Source organism: Thalia democratica, chromosome 6 (assembly GCF_965202585.1).
Source record: "Thalia democratica chromosome 6, ktThaDemo2.hap1.1, whole genome shotgun sequence".
NCBI classification, from domain to species: Eukaryota; Metazoa; Chordata; class Thaliacea; order Salpida; family Salpidae; genus Thalia; species Thalia democratica.
In genome coordinates this window covers 21,605,999-21,627,471 of record NC_139170.1, presented here as the reverse complement: position 1 = coordinate 21,627,471, position 21,473 = coordinate 21,605,999, and the positions used below count along the sequence as shown (strand labels likewise).

General features: G+C 24.7%; 1 protein-coding gene across 1 annotated transcript; it reads right to left on the bottom strand.

Moving 5' to 3' along the window:
* Positions 1 to 4,683: 4,683 nt before the first annotated feature.
* LOC145839502 (fizzy-related protein homolog) lies at positions 4,684 to 20,488 on the bottom strand. The gene is made up of 10 exons (XM_082947094.1): positions 20,386 to 20,488; positions 19,889 to 20,117; positions 11,330 to 11,457; positions 10,467 to 10,543; positions 9,826 to 9,960; positions 9,195 to 9,309; positions 8,759 to 8,986; positions 7,314 to 7,522; positions 5,554 to 5,761; positions 4,684 to 5,214 (listed from the first exon to the last, which is right to left on the bottom strand). Exons 1-10 carry the CDS (start codon positions 20,440 to 20,442, stop codon positions 5,080 to 5,082), a joined length of 1,521 nt encoding a protein of 506 aa, XP_082803220.1. The 5' UTR covers positions 20,443 to 20,488; the 3' UTR covers positions 4,684 to 5,079.
* Positions 20,489 to 21,473: the final 985 nt, after the last annotated feature.

Genomic DNA, 21,473 nt, shown 5'->3' with positions numbered 1-21,473 from the left:
TGTTATTCTTTAAACACGCAAAACAAAACTTATAATCATAAAAAGTTTAAATCAAATTGACGATGACGCGTATTAAAAAAAATATTTGCAGTTTTTAGCTGTATTTGAAGTGCAAACTAAAACGGCTTATTACTGTTGTTACTGTATGGAGTACTTTGTAGTATGTACGTACTTTTATACTTGATGTTTTTATTTATTCAAAATTTTAATAATTGTTTCTTAAATACTTTTAGTTTGTGTTTTGTAAGTATAAAGAAAGTTATAAATTTGATAAACTTTGTGCACTCACTATTATGTTTATTAGACAAATTTTTTTCAGGCAATTGTATCTTTTAGAGTTTGCACTATTTGTTTATATATTGTTTTGCCACTAGATAAATTAAAAAAAATTACTTGTCACTTAATTTAGCAGACGTACAACTATCACTAAACGCGAAGCTACAAGCTTTTTCAAAGTGTTTGGGTTCAATATGATATTTTTTTTTCATTTAAACCTTTTTAAATTATGTCTTGACTAAATATACTAAATGGCGTTATAGTAATTTAATACATATTTTTATTATTATTAATACAAACTTTAAAAGTATGTACGTAGATATTTGTTCAGATAATTTCAAAAAATATATTTACAAGACAGTGCCAGCATAAATTTAAAGCTTAAAAATAATTTCATACTGACTTAAAATAAACAAAAAAGAATCAAAAGAACTAGTTATATAAATAAAAACAAATTATACAGTAATTTTCCTTTATTGTACCAACATATGTTTCTGTGTGTTAACGAATCAACACACTTCAACTGGGTTCTGTAAAAAATAATTACTGTAATGTAAGATTAGAAGCATAGAACAAAGTAGGTGTATACATGGTTTCATTTAAATTAAAATAAGATAATTTCTACAAATTTTTACAGGTTAATTGTTAATAATAGGTAAAATACTTAAAGTTAAATCCGACTGTTATAAAACTATATAATTTTTGTAATTATTAAGTCTAATATAAGTAAAGTAAACTAAACTACACAACAAAACAACAAATCATAATATAAACAAACCACTTACTTTAATGGAAAGAAATACTGATTTAAATTTGTGTTAGTGTTATCAACGATTGCATAAAATTCATCTAATAATTATTTCACAATGTATATGAAGATTAAGACAGCTATTTAATTTATATTATAAAGTTGGTTAATTTAGTCTTTATGTTAGGGAAAGCTATAAAATGCTTTAATATGCATTAATAATTTTATTCTTCGACTATAATTATATACAATATATATGTAATTTAAGTCATTGTGATTTTATGTATGTCGCTGTTACTTAATTATCGGCCAGTGCTTTGTAAGCTTTTAACAAGTTTGTGTTTTTTCGTGCTTTGTTTTCTTAAATGTTTACAACTTCCTAATTGTATCTAACTTTTATTTTGTTATAATTTTAGATTTAATCATTACAAACATTTAATATATAAAACACACTTTATATCAAGTTCCTGTGACTTTTATTATCTTTACCATTGTTAAATTTTATTGATTCATTAGTTAATGGTTGTTGTTTCATTTTTATTCAAAATAGATTAAACTTTACTTTTAATATTAAAGAACTTTATAGCTTTCCCTAACATAAAGACTAAATTAACCAACTTTATGATATAAATAAAATAGCTGTCTTAATCTTCATATATATTGTGAAATAATTATTAGATGAATTTTATGCAATCGTTGATAACACTAACACAAATTTAATCAGCATTTCTTTCCATTAAAGTAAGTGGTTTGTTTATATTATGATTTGTTGTTTTGTTGTGTATTTTAATTTACTTTACTTAGTTTAGACTTAATAATTACAAGTATCATATAGTTTTATAACAGTCGGATTTAATTTTAAGTATTTTACCTATTATTAACTATTAACCTGTAAAAATTTGTAGAAATTATCTTATTTTAGTTTAAATGAAACCATGTATACACCTACTTTGTTCTATGCTTCTATTCTTACATTACAGTAATTATTTTTTACAGAACCCAGTTGAATTGTGTTGATTCGTTAACACACAGATACATATGTTGGTACAATAAAGGAAGATTACTGTATATTTTGTTTTTATTTATATTCCAGTGAACTTGTTTGAACATGAATGTGCAATAAAAATTTGTGATTTTTTTTAAAATCATTCGATTTTTTTATCTCTAAAGAATTAAGTTAACTAGTTCTAAATAATTGTGATGGCCTTATCAATATCATTTAATGAAAAACTTATCATAAGTTTGTAAAGAAACAGTTTATTTAAAATTATTTTTTAATAAAACAAGACAAGATTTATATATAATTCTCAAATCGGTCCAGGACACTATCAATTGTTTTTACTTGTGATTTTTTTTCTGCATCAATAGTTAAAAAAAAAAGCAAACGATGGTTTAAAAAATCTACAAGCTTATTGCATACTTTAGTTTAAATCGATTTCGAACAACAGTCCTTCTTCAGCGAACTTATACTAACATAACTAAAACACATTCACGCAACTAAGCAAAACCTTTGAAGAAGCATATTAAATCACTTTTACAGACTCAACAAGCAGCCATACGAACTTAGATTATTTAGAGAGTAAATGGGGTAATTTATTACAAGCAAGTATAAACATAAATAAAACAATACTGCCCTTTATAAATAATAGCAACTTTATAAAACCAATAATTTTACAACAACCGAATTTTAATAGGATAGTTTTACTAAGAACAATTTTTGTTTCAGAATAGTTTTTAATCTTTTATTTATCTGACAAAATGTTTACTTTAAAAACAATATATTAGGAAAATAATTTGCTGTTAAGACAGTTAATTCTTTATTTAATTTTTGTATTATTGTTTTACTTAGGTTTCGTTTCAAAATAGTTATTTTTATTTATCGTTAATACTATTTCTTTAACATAAAAAGTTTGTAAGATACAGTTTCTTATTAGTATAGGTTTTTGTAATTACTTTACAACTTTAAGTTTATATCGATAAAGTGTTTGTTTTTATATTCATTTCATTTAGATTTACTTATACATACAAAAATATAATTATAATGTAAAAAATCTTCTAGCTTTTAAAAACTTGGTTTTATACACAGTTTTGAATTACTACGTCATGATATACTTTTTCACTTTTATTTTTTTTGTTGCATGAATGTGTTTTAGTTCTGTTAGTTTAAAGTTCACTGAAGAAGGACTATTGTCTGAAATCGATTTGAACTAAAGTATGCAATAAACTTGTAGATTTTTTAAACCATCATTTGATTTTTTGTAACTTTTAATAAAACTAAATTTAAAAAAAAAGTGAAGTACGGTTTTAAGGTCAATAATATTTATAATACCATGTTGAGCAAAACCCCATCGTATAATAACTTAAAACTTGTTTTTGTGGACAAAGTTTACTTTTTGCAAGCAGCTTGTCTAAAAACCAAAAAAAAGAAACTTCAGATATATATTTTTTTCTTAAATTACATACTTATTGCACAAAAAGCAGCGTGTGAACAGAAATAAGACAAAGCAGTGCATCGTCTTTGTTATGTTTTACAATTTCATGTGAAAAATGCAAACTTTTTTATAAACAAGTAAAAACTATTTTAAAACTATATTAACATGTATACTTTTAATTATTTTTTTAGTTGTTATATTGTAGTGCATTAGCCTATTTATTTTGAAAGCTAAGACTTAGTTTAAAACGTATATTTACAAAAACACTTAAACTTTCAGTATAACTGTTTTACTTAAACATATAACAAGCTTGTTATGAGTTAAAATTTTGTAAATGCATCTGATATTTCAAACGAAAATACTACACTAAACACTTGGGCGATTGAAGCATACTTACAAAACTTTTTTTTTTCAAAGAAATATCAACAATTTTTTTTAATGCTACATGAGAAAAAAAACTTTTAGTATAAAAATTCAAGTTTAACTAGAAATACATAAATAACAGTAATTTTATTAATATTCTTTATTTTAGGAAAAACTTAAACTAATTATAAACAACTTAAATGTGTAAATTTATAGCTTTAAACAAAATTAATAAACTAACTGATATTTAGTTCGATAAATAAACAAATAATTTGATAAATATATTTTATTTAAAATTGTTTTAAAATAACTAAAAACTATAAAAATACTAGTATAAATCTTCAAGTTAACAAAGCACAAACGTGTTGAAGGTATTACTATTTAGCCAAATAAAAAATAATTTTGAATAATTTCACAACTGTTAAATTTACGTGATTTTATTAGTTATAAAACTTTTAAATATGAGTTATTTATGTTTAAACACTTATTAGTGAGTTCGTGTGTTTAAAAGTAAAATAATATATATATATATTCAAAATAGAATGAAAGAAACCATAAGAAAAAGTCTTTGTAGCATATAAAGAAAACATAAAAATATCTATATTACATAAAAGTGAGTACTTTAAGTACCTTATGAAACTATTAAACACATTTATTAACTGTTTTACATGTCACAGTGAACAAAAATTATAAGGGTAACAAAACGATTAGCCTTATCAAAGTATCAAAAAAGAACATATTTTATATTTTAAATGTGAACATAAAACACGTTTAAAAACATTAATAAAATACTCTTATTTATTTATTTAGAACATTTAGTTATTCAAAATTTAAAAAGATATTATATAAAATTTTAAACTTAGATCATGTGGACCAAAAAGGAAAACTACCTTAGTTCAAAGTTTAAATAAAACACGCAGCGAACAGAGTAAATTTAAAAATGCAGCATGCAAGCTTAAAAAACTTAATATTTTAAGTAAAAAAATAAAATAACGTTTAAAATTAAATTTGTCAGTACCTTTTTAACACAAAAAATAGTTATACTCTATAATCATTCTTACAACTTAATTGATATTTTTTGGATTTTACGTAAAGCTTTTTAAACTTAAAATAGAGAAAAAACAATAACACTAGTCAAAATAATCAATTTAATGGGAAGCTTATTGTTTACAAAAAAATAGTGAACATATTTTTAGCTGGTCTTTAAGAACCAAATTAAATAAAAGTTAAACAATGAATAAATAGGAAGTAATAAAAAAATTATCTTATTTGAGTATATAAATTAAGCACAGATTTGGACTCTCTTCTAGCCTGAGATTTAGGAAAAACATTCCAAAATCTTAAAGTTTCATCTCCAGCTCCAGTAACAATTGCCTCTCCATCTGGACTTGTTGCCTGTGCATCGATAAAATTGTAGTAATAATTTTATTGTTTTCATTTTCATGTAAATTAATATAATAAAATTTCGGTTTTATCGCATAATTTTAGAAAATACTACACCGCAAAATTAGAGTCACATATCAAAGCATTAGTATTAAAATAAGTTAAACAAAACTATTATTACCATGCATTCATGTTGTTTAATTTACAATAAATACAACTTAAGCGTTGTTTGTTTAAAACATTTACAACGTGTATAGATTATATCAAATGCACCGACTAAAATAATATAATCTGAAACAAGTAGTACTTGAATTAGCGTAGTGTATTGTACACGTAATTAAAGCAACTCACCAAATACAAAACTCTAAAAGAATGGCCGGTCAGTTTAGCTACTTGTGTCAGGCTGGGGTATTTCCACAGCAGAATTTGGTTCTGACTGTATCCATGGGTGGAAACGAGCTCACTGGAATGCTTGGACCATGCTAGATTGCACACTTGTGATCCCGTATCGACGTGCTGAAGCGGCTGATTTGTCAGCGTGTTCCAAAACCTTATGCACCTTTAAAAACAAATAATCAAGCTTTTTACAAGTTAGTATCAAAACATTTTTCTATCGGTTACTAATTTGAAAACAAAGAAAAAACTTTATGTACATAAGTATATCAGCTTGATTTAAGTAGTGCAACTAAATTAATGATATGTTGTTTACATTGTACTTAAACTAATGCTTTAATTTTTATAGCGAACTTACTTTTCTATAACTTACTCAAAGGCAAGTATACTTTACAACAATTATAGCAAACAAGAAATTTATACTTTATAAAAATCAATGCTACTTATCTGTAGAATAATTAAAAAAAAGTAGTCAATGTTCTGAAATTAGAACTTTTTTAAATTTGAAGGAAATTTTCAAAAAAACTTAGAGGATAGATTTTTAATAAAAATTTTAAAGTTTCCAGAAAACTGGTTATTAAAATTTTTCTTTTGTATATTTGTTTTGGAAACTTTTTACAAAATTTTATTGATTTATTTTTATACTAATTAATTGAAGCTTACAGACTAGTTCCAATGTTAAATTTTGTATAACAAAAATTTGTACCCATTTGTGGTCTTTAGTTTACGAAAGTAACAAAGCTATTTACAACAATCAAAACAAATTCAACATTATATAAACATTTACAAGCTGTAACTTGAAAACATTGACTAGCTTATAAAAAAAACAACAACTGTGTTCTATTAGACTTCCTAAATTTATAGACTAAAAGTATTTCATCTCCAAAAGATAAGTTAGTACTTTTTCCGACAATATTTTAATATTTAAACAGTTTGAAATTCTGTTTATAAATTTAAAGTCTAGCTAGTTAATAAAACAACAATGTAAATTAATTTATTTTAGTTATGACAATGACTGTAAGTATAAATTAGAAAATTGTTTATTTACAAAACTATGTGAGTAGTAATAATAAGAGTAAACAAAAGTAAATTGAGCGTATACTTTGAAAAACAAAAATGTTATTAAATAAAACATACTAAATTTTCTTGTTAAGTATTAAGTTGAATAAAAGTAGTTTAACATGTTTTACAATACACTAAAATAACAAGTTTGGCCATTTAAAAACTTTCATCACAACCTTCAAGTTTATGTACTAAAGTAAGTTTTTCAACTTTAAATTAATGACTAGTTGCTTACGCAGTGAAACCGGGTAAAAATAAAAAGCTAATAAAATCACTTGAATTATTTTTATCTTTCAATTAAATTATATTTCTAATCTGTTCAAGTTGTAGTTATACTATATAGTAAAGTTTACAACAAATATTAAAGTGTTTAGAACTTGAAATATTTCTCAAGTTGAAAAATTAAAATTTTATAGTATATCCGTATTAACAAAGTTAGTTTACTTTTTTGTATAGTAAGATCAAAAATGTAGTTTTTTGCTAGTAAAAAAATAAGATTGTTTTATAAATAAATCAAAACTATAAAATAACTACTTACAATTTTAAACTCAAGCTAAATGGATCTCCTCTTAACAATACATGTTAAGAATTTCTTCAGAGACTCAAAAGAGGTATTTAAACTAATTTTTTCAGCTATATATATTTCATAAACCAACCTATCTGCAGTGCCTCCACCAGAAGCAAGAAGTCCGTGTTGATGCGGCGACCAAGCAATTGCCTTGACTGCAGCTAAATGTTGGTCGTAAGACTGACTAGCTTGCTGCTGATTGGATGCTGAAGCGTTAGCGCTCCACACAAGTAACTTGTTGTCGTTTCCTCCAGAAGCCAGATAATGGCGATCCGGCGACCATTTCAAACCGCAAACCTAAAAAATAAAGCATGAACTTTTGTTTAACGAGAATAAGAGTTACTGATTAATATATAAAAAGTCTTATAAAAAAATTATAAATTATCATTTACGTAATAAATGAAATAACATTTTATTATTCTTTAAAAAAGCTAAACTTTTATAGTTTTGATATTATACATATAACATACAAATGTAAGTTTATTATCCGACTTTCAAAAACTTGCGTTTTTAATCGAATTTATTTTTAAAAATAAAATAAACTTTTCTAAAATACAAAATGTAATATAATAATAATAATACAGTCGAACTTCACATATAACTATTGTAACTCTATGAGCGTATTACGCTAATTATTATTTAATAAATAATTTTAAAAGAAATATGTTATATTTGAAAAAAAAGTTTTAATATAAATATTAAGGCTGGGAAATTAATATACAAAAGTTATTAAAATTTGTTAATCATTACAATCATATTTTGATAATTGTAATTTTAACAAACTTTAATTAATCAAAACATTACAAGTATTATAAAAACATTTGTTAAACTTGTTTACCGAAAATTATTTTATTTTAGCATCTTTTAAGACGTTGACCTTAGGTTATGACAATACTACATGTCAGCAAAATTTATTTAAAATGGATTTTCAGCAAAAAAACTAAAGTTAATTAAGTAAAGCATAAGACTAATTGCTATCGAGATTTATAATTTTAAATTGAGATTTTACTTGGAAATTTCAATTATGTTAAAAAATCTTATAATAAATAAACTATTGTATATATTTGTAATAAAAAGTAAATTCATAGTTAATGCTGTAATATTATCAAAAGTGTTAACATTTATGTTAGTTCGTGAAAAGCAAAAACTTGATTCACATTATTAAATTGCAAGAAAAAATTAATGATTACAATTACTTATAAAAATAAATTACACAATATTTTAGAATTTCAGATGCTTTTAAAAGCAAAAATTTTAAATGTATGTCAAAACATTTAGCATGTAATGTAGTGAAAATAATTTTGATTACTTCAATGACAATATTTTAATTAATAAGTTGAAAATTAATTTTGTAAAAAAATAACAGCGGGTTACTAGCTAATTTTATTCTAAATATTTAGAAATAAGTCAGTATTTAAAAATATCGTTACATGGGCATAAAGAATATATAATAAAGATTTGTAAAACAAAACTTTAAAAGTTTGTTTAAGCTATATTATTATTAAACAACTTTAAAATTTATTATCAACTAGCTTCTTGTCTATGACCAGTAAGTTTTCGGCATGTAGCACTGTTAGTAGGAACTTTTATATCCCTCTGTAAAATTTGTCTATCTCTGCTACCAGATGACAGTTGGTCTCCATTCCATGCTAATGCACCAACTCTTGCTGTGTGACCTTCCATTTGGTGGGTTTTTCGGGTTGTTTCAACATCCCAAACTTGTACTAGACCCTTGTTTGTTCCGACTGCTACTGATCTACCCTAAAATTTGATTTTTTTTTAGAATATATAATCAAACTGTTAGTGTATACCGAAATATTAAAGTTTAAATTAAACTTATCAAAAATTAGTTTTTAAGTATAAATAAATCTAAATTTTCCTACAAGTGCAAAAAGTAATTGTCAATTAATCGGAATACATAGATACAAATAAAAGTTATTGAAAGTCAGTAAAAATTTTAAACACATACTTTTTCACTCCAACAAACACTAGTAATGGAGTCTTGTTCTTGAGACAAATCACATAATCTAGTTACTTGGCTTGTATGAGCACTCCATAAATATACGCAGTTACCAAGTCCAACACTTAAAATATTAATGATATCAAACGATGTAATTTTTTTCAATACCTCTTATTTTTCTGATATAATTATTAAAATATAACAACTTTAATGTACATAACTAGTATATATATAAGAAACCTACAAATTTAAAATACTAAAAGAGTGTGAGTAAATAAGCTTTGCCAGAACTAAAAATTTAAAATGACTATTAAAAAAAATACTAGTTTAGACTAATACTTATTATAGTATTTTTTTAATCTGCTGTTTTTTATAGAGTAACAGTTTTTTATTTTATAATTTATTCTCAAATGCCTAAATAAAAAACAAAAATGCATTAATATGTTAATAAAAATGAAAAAAAAACAGCATTAACACCATTAATTTCTTTAAAACATTTTATTACTATACAAAATTAGTAAACTTGGCTTTTTTTATAAGCAAACAGTATATATTATTTTTTAACTTAAGCCATATATAACTTACAGTACTACTTAAAAACAACTATACAATTAACAAAATGTATCATCGAAGAAAATACCTAAGTACGTTAGTTGATGACCAATCTACTAGGTTTAAATAGAAGTCGTCTTGTAGCTCTGGTGCATCTAATACTTTAAAAGGAACTTTTGCAATTTTTCTGTTTGGCTTGCGTGGAGAGTTTAATAATTTTTGGCTAAAATTTTAAACTTAATTAGGATTATAGTTTTAGAAAATAACTTTTACAGTACAAAATAAACCTTTTTATAATAAACTTGGAAATTTTTGTATTTTAAAACATTTGTACTTTCAGTTTAAATGTATAGATATCACTTATGAAAAAAAAAACAGATTAAACTTAAACAATCTTAAATGCACAAATAGTGCAGAATATAAAATACTTAGTAGAACTAGTTTATTTTGATATAAAAACAATAACAAAAGTCTCTTAAATTTAACTTTATGCTTAAATTACTTATATTTAAACTATAACATTTGTTGATTTTCAAATTTATATATAAAACAATGTTTGAATCAATTAATAACTAACATTAATGATATCCTCAATTACAATAAATATCTTATTGAAATGGAATTATTAGAGCTTGAAAAAAGTAAAAAATATTTAACAAAAACTCATATACTTAGCTCAAAATATTTGACATTTCTTATCTTAATTTTATAATTTATATTAAATGAAACCTTTTAATACTAATTGGAGATTTCGAGTATTGTGATAAACTATCAACTTTTTCCATTCTTTGTTTTTTACAACTGAACTGTTAATAATAAAAGAAATTTGTTAGTTATTTATAAAAGATTACACTTAATTTTTTTTATAACAAATGAAAAGTCAAAAAGAATTTATGTATATAACTATTAGATAATTCTACTAAACTTATATTATGCATTAAAAAAATTAACATAAAAATAAATAATAAATAGAGAAATATTTAAACAAAAGAAAGACAAAAACCCTGCCTTCGTAACTAACAAGAATTTATTTCAAAATATTGAAAAACTTAAAATAAGAACAAACAAAACAAAATAACTGAACATTAGAATTTGTGATATAAGTCAGTAAATACTTATTAACCTTTATTGAGTATAACTCATAATTGTAATACGTTTATTTGTACGACTTATTTGCTAAAAAACTTTGTAAAAGGCAGCGCAACATTGACAGCAACAACATTAAACAGTTGTTTTGATTCAAAATAACTATACAACATTGTACATGGAAATAACTTGAATAAAAAAAGACTTAAAGAATTGTTTTATGTATGAAAAAAAAGAATATTTATAAAATACTAGATATGTAAAGTACTTCTGATAAAATTTACAATATTTTGTCATTTTAACCTTATATATTTAGAAAATTGAAAACATAGTTTTTTTTTAGTACATAAAATTATTACATTAAATTATGGTAATATTTGATTTTAAAATAATAAGCCAATTCATGTGTAAAGTATAATCATTACTAATTCGTTAGGTAACCACAACAAATATTTTATACATAACAATTTTAGCAATTAATATCGCAGAAATTTTTATACACTAACTTGTAATACACTTTTACGTTCTGCAGGACTACCTGGTATTCTTTCATCTTGCTTGAAAGAGTCTTTGATTCTATCTATATGCGTGCCTAGTAATTCATTTTTCAGCAATGCCTTGTATACTGGTTTTTCTGAAAGTAAAAATGAAGTATTTATAAAAGTAAGAACAAGTATAATAAAGTAGTAAACTGCACATAATGGTAGTAAATAGAATATCTAATTTGCACATTATTATTTAATTAAGCTCTTTTCATTTCAGTAAATCGAGCAATCATTTTTAGGTAAGAAAAATAACTATATGGATTACATACTAATTTAATACCAGTTTTAAACTAGTAGTGTTATTATATTTTCAAAAGTACACTATACAAATTTATTTCAATTTAAAGAACTCTCAAGTATAAAATTCATAAGCAATTAGCATTTACTGAATTAATACAGTACAAAAAATATAAATGATATTAGATTATAAAAAAAAAAAAAGTAAAAACAAACTATGTTAAAAATAAACCATTAAATTTTTATGTAAAAAACTTTTAGTATAGGATAGGGCAATGTACTGCACCAGGGCCTGATCTGGCTCGTCAAGTGAACTTTCTGGCTTGCTTTGTATTTTTTAATTTGAAAACAACTTGCAAAAAACAATTAAAATTCATGACTTTCATAAAAAATGTTTTGATATTTACCTTTATTTGAATTTAAGGACAAATTAATGCTTATTAAATGATGATTTTATTACAGTTTTACTTAGTAGAGTTGTTTTCTGTTTTTAGGGTAACATTGCTCAAAATTTTGAGGCCAGCAAGAATTTTTTTGAGTAAATTCTGCCTGCCAACTAAAAAACTGCACATTCTTATTCTAGTCTATATTAAGTTATTTGTATATCTTTCTGCATTTTAAACTTATAAGTAATTGGCTTATACTATATCCAATCCCTTATTTAAGATGTCTGAAAACTTAAAAATTGTGATTCACTTTCTTTTCTAACATAACAAAAATATTGAAACAGCATTAGAGGTATCTGTTTAATCTAGCAAATAACTCTTCTTATACTATTCCAAACACACTAATAAAATATAAACTGTAGTACTAAAAATCTCTTAATCACTTAAACAAAAAAAATACTAATAATTTTAGTCTAACTTTGTTGTTTTAATAATCATTTGATATTAAAAGGGTGGCATGTGATTTAAAGTTTTCTTTTTCTAATTTCTAGTATTTCCTTTCTGTTTTTTTAAGAACAAGTTTTGTTGTCCTCTTTAAGTTTAAAATCAAAATTAAGTAAAATAATAAATACGCTTAAGAGTTTGAAATTACTGAAAACAAACTCTAGTGCTACTTTAAATGGGTTTTATAATAAATAAAACTCAAAACAATATATATTTTGTTTTGTATATATTAAGGGTATAGGGGGGGGGGGTAAATACCCTTTTTGGTTTCTGATCTTATTTTATATAGTTTTTGCTAAGCTACAAAATGATTTTTACAGATTTAAAAAATTCAAAATATTTTTTGAGATATAGCCGGTCAAAGTCGGAGGCAACAACAGGTTCCTTATGGGAGGCGCAAACTAATACGGCAAAAATAGACTATTTCACTAAAAATCTATCTTCTCCTACGTTCTTTGAGATAACTACCTCAAATTTTCAGGAAATGTTCCTTGATATATTTAGAAAATTCTGTCGGAAGGAATTTTTAAAAAATTAAAAAATAATAATTTTATATAAAAAATAAATAAAAAAAACAGTTTTTTTTTAGTTTTTTTATTATAAAATTTTTTTTTTAATTTTTTTTAATTCTGTTCCGACAGAATTTTCTAAATATTCTAAGGAACATTTTCTGAAAATTTGAGGTAGTTATCTCAAAAAATGTAGGAGGAGATAGATTTTTAGTGATTTCTAGTTATTTGCCGTTTTAGTTTGCGCCTCCCATAAGGATCCTATTGTAGCCTCCGACTTTGACCAGCTATATCTAAAAAATTATTTTGAATTTTTTAAATCTGTAAAAAGCATATTTTAGCTTAGTAAAAACTATATAAAATAAGATCAAAAACCAAAAAAGGGTGTTTACCCCCCCTATGCCCTTAACTATTTCTTATCTAATCTAAATTTTTTATTTTTATAAAGTTAAAAAAAAAATCCATTTTTTTTTCCAAATAGTATCAAACTTCAGGTTTTTCCAGTTTTATGACCTACTTGTAATAGTTTGCTAACTAATATAATACTCAAAGATAATTTGTGATAAAAAATGACTAAGTAAAATTACTGCAGATGTAAAATAATATGACTCACTTACAAAGTTTCCACTAAAATTTTAGAAAAAAAATATAGGGAAATTCATAGAAAAAAAGGATAATTCTAGTAAAAATTATCAAAAAAATTTTTGTTTGATAGATGGTGTTAAAAAATATTCATTTAACTACTGCTTATATTTTGCTTTAATTTAATAGTAATATCTATTTAATGGTTGATTTTATTGCACTCTTTTCATCAGGTTAGTAAGTTTACTTGTATAAAGTAAAAGTTAATGCTTCACAGTCTTTGAGTCTATTTTATGTAATTTAAAGCATATTATTTAAACTATATGCTATTGACAGTAAACAAAAAATCAGACAATAAAGATTATCTGAGTTTATGTAATTGTGTAATAAAGCTTTCATCAAAATAAAAAGCATAACAACTTACTCTTTTGAATTTTCTTTATCAAAATACTTTTTGCATATAAAACAATGCCATAATTGCAAATGTATGACAACTTTGTAGATTTTAGCTACTAACATATTATGAGGCATAGTTTTAAATAGTTCTGCAACATTCTCTGATAAACTAAAAGAATTATCATTTTCCACTGTTTTTTATCCCCAGCATTATTCAGCTGCTGTACAATTTGTAGCAGAAAACAAACTATTATTAAATGGAGATAAAGTTGAAGGTAAGTGAAAACAAGGTGTCAAGCATAGGTTTTATTTTTGCAGAGTTGAAATAATTTTGTATACTTGAATTCGCACAATATTTTTTGGATCAGCGTTTGATGCGTTTTGGAGTTTATATAAATATAAAGGGCATGTTTGCTTGTGGCAGATAAACACCCCATAAATTTACACCTTTGACAAAAAAATTTATTATCATCAGGTACTTTATCTATCCAAGCTTCAAATCATCCTCATCTAGTCACAAATCATTAAACTTATTCTATAATGTATCTTAGCCATACTGGTATTAAACTTACTATACCTTAAAATAAAAAAACTGCAAAACTTCACATTTTAATTTAGAACAAAAAACAGAGATTAGTCAATAGCAGAATGACTAAACTTTAAGTACTATCTATGTTAAACTTAAAAACTATTAATTGAGAAATATCAAGAACTGTTTTTCAGTCATGCAAGTAAATTAACTTATTTTAATTGTAAAAAAATAGTGTACACAAGAAATTATTAAAGTTTCCTAAAGATACCTTTTCCTTTAAACCAATTTAAATGAAATAAAGAAAAATTTACAATAGACTTTAGAGCAGGGTTTCCCAAACTTTTTTTCAAAAGGCCCCTTTTAAAGAAATTAAAAAGCTATGGCCCCCTCCAACAAGATTACTCAAAAAACTACCATTAAAAACACCTAAGACCTTTTTTTTCTTTTTGCTCTTCATCAGCAACTCCAGAATATCTAGTGTAAGTTTTAAAACTACCATTGAAAACACTTAATACCTTTTTTTTTGCTATATATCTGAAACTTCAAAATATCTAGTGTAATTTTCAAATTATGACCTCATGGCCCCCTGAATATCTTGTCATGAACCTCTTATTAAACCCTGCTTTAGAGAATGTTTAAACTTCTACACAAATACAGTATTTAAGGGTATGACGAGGGTAAATAACAGTTTTCTTAAATTGATTTTATTTTATGGAGTTTTAGCTAAGCTACAAGTTGCTTTTTACAAATTTTTAAAATTCAAAACAATTTTTAGATATAGCTGGTTGAAGTCAGTGGCTACAATAGGTTCCTTATGGAAGGCACCAACTAAAACGCGAAAAAAAGACTACTTCACTATAAAATTTATTAGGATTTTTGAGAAAATTACTTAAAATTTTCAGGAAATGTTCCTTGCAATATTCAGAAAATTATCCTAAACAATTTATTTTTAATATTGCAAGGAACATTTCCTGAAAGTTTGAGGTGATTATCTCATAAAACGTAGGAGGAGATAGATTCTTAGTAAAAAAGTCTTTTTTGCTCTTTTAGTTTGCACATCTCATAAGGAATCTATTTTAGTCTCCAACTTTGATAGGCTTTATCTCAAAAACTACTTTGAATTTAAAAAATCTGTAAAAAATACTTGAAGCTTAGTTAAAACTGAACAAAATAAGTTCAAATTGAGAAAAAAGTGATCTACTCCACCTATTCCCTTAATTAATATTCTAACATAAGAAACTATTTACTGAGTAAAAAATAAACACTTATTACATCTTAAATACTTAACTTTTCTTTCTTTATTTCCTTCATAAAATAAGAAGAAAACTAAAGAAAACCTAAATATCAATTCTTTGTAATATACTGCCTAATTTGTTTTAGTTTTAAACCTCTGTTTCTTTTAAAGATAGAACACTAAAATTTATATACAACTTAAAACTCAAACAAATATTATTGGATTTATTATCACCAAAATTTCAATCACTAAGCAAAAGAAAGTAATATCTAGGAATTTTCACAAACTTTCCAAGGGAAATCTAGAGATTTTTAAGAAAATAGCAAAAATCTAGGGTACTCTTGGGGAATAGGAACCCACATTTAGTAAAAAACAAAATATTAAAAAAAAAATTTAAGTTTTAAATCCTAAAAATGTCTTTGTTTAGCAATAGTGTTGTAGATTATGAAGTAAGTAGCTATAAAACATATGGCATTTAAATCCTAGTACTATTGTTGAAGTTTATTGTCAAACGAAGGACCTAGGCATTAAAACATAAGGCACTTAAATTGAAAGACACTAACATAAAAAGAAAAAAAAACAAATTACAGTTTTAAAACAAACATAAAACCTATACAAGGCACAAACAGAAAAAACTCAAACTTTCACAAACAAAATATTCATGAATTCCAAAGCTCCAATCTCCAATTATACATTCCAAAACAACAGTTCTTTGAAACAAGCATTTCTTGTCAAAATTCTTCAAAACCTGGCTCGAAATTCTAGGAACCATCTTGAAGACATAAGTCAACCACTCTTCATCAAACAAGAAATTTCAAAACGGTATTCATTTTAGACTTTAGACAGAAATCTTTACCTTGCAGAACATTGATCTCAACAACTATTCGCCATTCATCATGTTTTCAAAGCTTCACCACGGCAAATTCAGTCAAAAATTACTTTAAACATGTGGCAGCAACAATTCAAAAATCTAGCTTACAAATCAACTGAGCATCCAATAATTTTACAATCTAAACCACAAGCACATTAACAATAGACAGGCCAAAAATCAAAATTAAAAAGTACTTAAGATCTATAAAGAGAAGGTGTTGCTTACAAATTAAACTACCAATAAACTACATACCACATATCAAATCAATGGTTAAAGAGATGAACAAAACTAATTACTTATAAATTTTACTGGCAAACTTTACTGGTACAGAGTATGTATTTCTTTTTACCATAACACTTTTATTATGCAATGCATTATATGCAGCAGTTATATTATTATATGAAAAAATTGTTTTTTTGTACTTATCCGGAATTTTGGTTATCCGGACATGTTTACAGAAATATCTTGCCAAACGTGTCCAGATTAGTGAATAAGCACTGTATTTGCATGTATATTTTCTATTATTACCTCTGAGTGAGTAATTGTTTTTGTAAGGTTTAAAAAAAGTTTGGGAATCAATAGTAGTTTCATTGTTAAGGCCATAGGGGGGGGTCCAACATTTTTTTTTACTAAAATTAACTTTGGCTTTTATATGAAAGCTTAAAGTACAAACTATAAGCCGGTTTTTATAAAATTCAAAAATATCATTTAACTTTTGAGATATTTGACTTTTTGTAAAAATTTTCCAATATAAACGTATGGACCGCAAATTTTTCGGGGTCAATTTTCTAGGAAATTTTAAAATTCACTAAAAACCTATCTCCTCCTTCATTTTTTGACCTAGAGACTTCAAATTTTCAGGAAATGTTCCTTTTAATATTTTAAAGAATCGTACTGTTGGAATTTTTGAAATTTTGAAAAATAAAAATTTTATCCACAAAAAACTAAAAAAAAGAGTAGTTTTTTGACAATAATTTTTTTTTTACTCAAAATCAAAAAAATTCTTACAATAGATCTCTTTAAAGTTTAATGATACACATTCTGTGAAAATTTGAGAAAGATTACTCAAAAAATGAAGGAGATAGATTTTTAGTGAAATAGTCTTTTTTCGCATTTTTAGTTTTCGCCTTCCATAAGGAACGTATTGAACGCCCTTTCTTTGATCGCTTATATCTCAAAAGTTACTTTGAGTTTTTTTAATCGGTTAAAAGTGTCTTATAGCTCAAATTAAATTCTACAAAATAAGATCAAGTTGTAAAAAACAAAGTGGACCCCCCCTATGGCCTTAATTAGTTTAAAAAAAGTAATAAGATCAAATTCCAGTCTTCTGTACTGTAAGTTTTTATATTAAGCTTTGTTAGTCTGTCTATGTAGGACGTATATGAAATGTTGCACCGATTAAATATAGATCTCTTAAATTTTCTTTGCATAGATTCTAGTTGGTTGATGTCTTTTATAGAACATGGAGACCATAAAGGTGTGTTATATTCCATCTTAGGACGGATGTAAACTTGGTACAATTTTCAAAATATTTCCAAATCCATAGATATAAAGCTTTTTAGAATTTGAAAAGATAAAATTGATGTATTACGATAAATATAGTTAATGTGACGGTTCCATTTTAAATTATCTGAAATAAAAATTCTAAGGTCTTTAAACACTTCAGTTTTAGGTAAGATTACATTGCCTATTTTAAATTCAAACGTAGGAATAGATGTACTTCAGTGAATATTTAAAACATGACACTTGCTGGGATTTAGGTTTAATTTCCTTTCTTTTAACCAATGGTAGATTTTATCTAAAGATTTTTGTAAAACTAAGTTATATTGGCTAAATATTTTTGTGTCGTCTTCAAAAAGCTTAATGTTGCTATTAGAATCAGTTTCTAAGGCTATATCATTTATGTAAATTATAAATAAAACAGGGCCAATAACCCCTCCTTGAGGAACTCCACTAAAAATTGGTAAGGATTCTGAGAACGTGTTACCGATAACTACTCTTTGTGTTCTATCCTGAAGAAATTCTTTAAACCATTCAAGTAGATTTTTATTAATTTTGTATTGAGATAAAGTTTTAATTAACTTAAAATGAGAGACAGAGTCAAACGCTTTCTGAATGTCTGTATAAATTACATTGATAGATTTATTGGCAAAAAAAGATACTAACCATGAATGATAGCAATCCAATAATTAAATACAGGGAGTTTACCAAATTGTTTTGGAGAAATAAGATTATTTGAAAAAAGATGATTAAGTATTTTTAATGAAATTATATGTTCAAAAGATCTGCAAAAGCTACTTGTTAGTGAAATTGGTCTGTAGTTTAATGGATTATTTCTGTTTACTTTTTTGTATTGTAAGATATTTTCCATTGTTTTGGTATGAAAGATATAGCTAAAGAGCAATCAAAAATTAACGAGATTGGAAAAATGAGAGAGCAAATAGTTTGTTTTGAAAATATGAAGGTATATTTTCTGCTGTTCTAAGTATTTTATCTTTTAAATGATTGACAGATTCAATTATTTCATTATTACTAATAAAAAAATCCTGAATTTCAGGACAAATTCTATCAACAAGTTTAAAATGTTCATCTTCATAATCTTTACTAAATACTTTTTGGAATGATTTGTTAAAACAAGAGACTTTATCAAAGTCAGAAGTTAATAATGGTAAACTATTTTCATTAAGTAAAAGAGGAAAGGAAGGTGATAAATTTAGCTTTGATTTTACATAAGAGTAAAATTTTTTTGATTTGTATTTTGACAAAAGCTTTTTTTCATGTTGTATGTTGAATTTTTTTACAGCCTATTGTAATTGTAAGTAGCTTGCAAGTAAAATTGTTTTACCATTAAGAAGATTAAGTTAAAACTCAGTTTTTTGATAATTTGCACACTTAATACACTAAAAGCTAAATAAAAATTATCAACAGTATACATCAGGACTTCCTAAACTCATTTTCATTATTGTTTCCACGGCATATATTTAAAAAAAAATGCTCGCTTTATAAAATATTGCACCATTACTAATTAGTTACCCTATTTAATTTTTCCCCTTACTAATTATTGCTATTTGATAGCCGAAGTCTTTCTCAAGAGGCCATAATGCTCACTTTAAGATACACTTAGTTATTATTATTTATATTTTATGTAAGTCTAAGTTAAGGTTTCTAAAAGGGGGGATATCAATTCCTAATTTTAGAAATTAATGTTCTAAATAATACATTTATAAAACAGTTTAATTATTAGTAAGTTTTCTAATCACTACTCTAACCATTTTCATTGTTACAAGATGTCCTATTTGATCCACTACCTTCAGTACATTTTTGTGTATCTAAATTATTGTTAGACTGTTTATCATAGCGCAAAGTCTGCTCAGAAGCTAGGTCAAAACAAATGTTCCATCTTGCTTGATTTCTTTGTGGAATAAACCTATCACCAAGAGCACTTCTAGGTGAACTTGTTGCAGGAGATCTAGTCAAACTAGACAATTGTTTTCTTGGCTGCAAAGACAAAGAAAAACCTTAGGACAGATTTATTTTAAATAAACTATAAATATTACTAAAAAAATTGAATAAAAAGTAATTAATATTATTAAGTATAAATATCTATTGCATTATAACAGAAAAAAAAGAAAAAAAGAACCATTATCACTTTGTTTTTAGTATGGAGCACTGACCAAGTTGAATTAATTTAATTATAATTTAAAACTGTTTGAATACATAATTTTTTTAAATAGTATAAGATATAAAGCTCAATAAAATTACATACAGTGGCTTTTTTAGGAGTGACTTGCTTTCTCAATCTCTCAGCAAAATCTGGATCCATAAAGCTGGTTTATTTTAGATAAAAAGTTTAAATTAGCTGTTTTTCTATAGAAAAATAAACAACAATGAACAAAACAAAAAACATATTCTACCTTAAAGAAAATAGGGGGTCAACCTTTATGATAGTTCTTTAAGTTTTTTATGATAGGTGCAAACAAAAGGCAAAAAAAAAGACTATTTTATAGAAGTCTATCTTTTTTATTTTTAAGCAATGTTCTTCAAAATTTAACTTAGTCTGTTTACAGTTTTTATTACAAAAGTAACATTTATTTAAATATTATACTAAACTATTTAAACAATTTTAACTTTTGATTTAAAAAATTTCTAAGGAATATTTCCTAAAAGCTTGAGATCTTCAGCTCCAAAACGTAGATGGATTTTTAGTGAATTTTCAATTTATCAAAAAATCTGACAATAAAAAAAAAGTTTTGCATACAGTTGTATCTCAAAATTTTAACAAAATTGACTATATTTGAAAAGTTAATTGATATTTTTTATTCTATAAAAAGCATCTTATAGTTTATACTTCAAGCTTTCATATAAAAGTAAATGTTAATTTTTGTAAAAAAAATTCCCTATACTCCTTTGTTCTTAATATAAATGCACCATTTATTAACTTATATCTTTAACAATCATCCTAAAAAAGTTATCTTTATATAAAAAACTTTCTAGTAGCTTTAAACACTCAGGGTTGCTACTCGTTTTTTCAAAAATTTTTCCAGGTTTTCCAAATTTCTTCCAGGTTTTAAGTACACATTTTTGGGTCTATTTTCAGTTTAAAATAAAGTTTAAGGTAAGAAACTGTTTTAAAAAGTATAAAAACATTGAAAATATACTGTAAAGCTACTTTAAATATGTTATTTTATAAATAAAATTTTGATGATGACCAAATATTTTTATATGATAGATTTTTTAAGTCAAAACGAAATTTTACAACTGAAAATGTTAAAATTCCAGGTTTTTTTAGTGATTTTTGTTCAAAATTCCAGGTTTTTTTTTACCTAAATTGTCAAATTCTAGGTTTTTCCAGGA

What these genes read in the sequence shown, in the direction of transcription:
- LOC145839502 (XM_082947094.1), bottom strand. Translation starts at nt 20,442, where the DNA reads ATGGATCCAGATTTTGCTGAGAGATTGAGAAAGCAAGTCACTCCTAAA. An exon ending in TCATCAACTAACGTACTTAG is followed by an intron (nt 9,310 to 9,825) that starts GTATTTTCTTCG and finishes TAATATTTTAAG; the next exon opens with TGTTGGACTTGGTAACTGCG. An exon ending in GTGTTTGTTGGAGTGAAAAA is followed by an intron (nt 8,987 to 9,194) that starts GTATGTGTTTAA and finishes ATCAAATTTTAG; the next exon opens with GGTAGATCAGTAGCAGTCGG.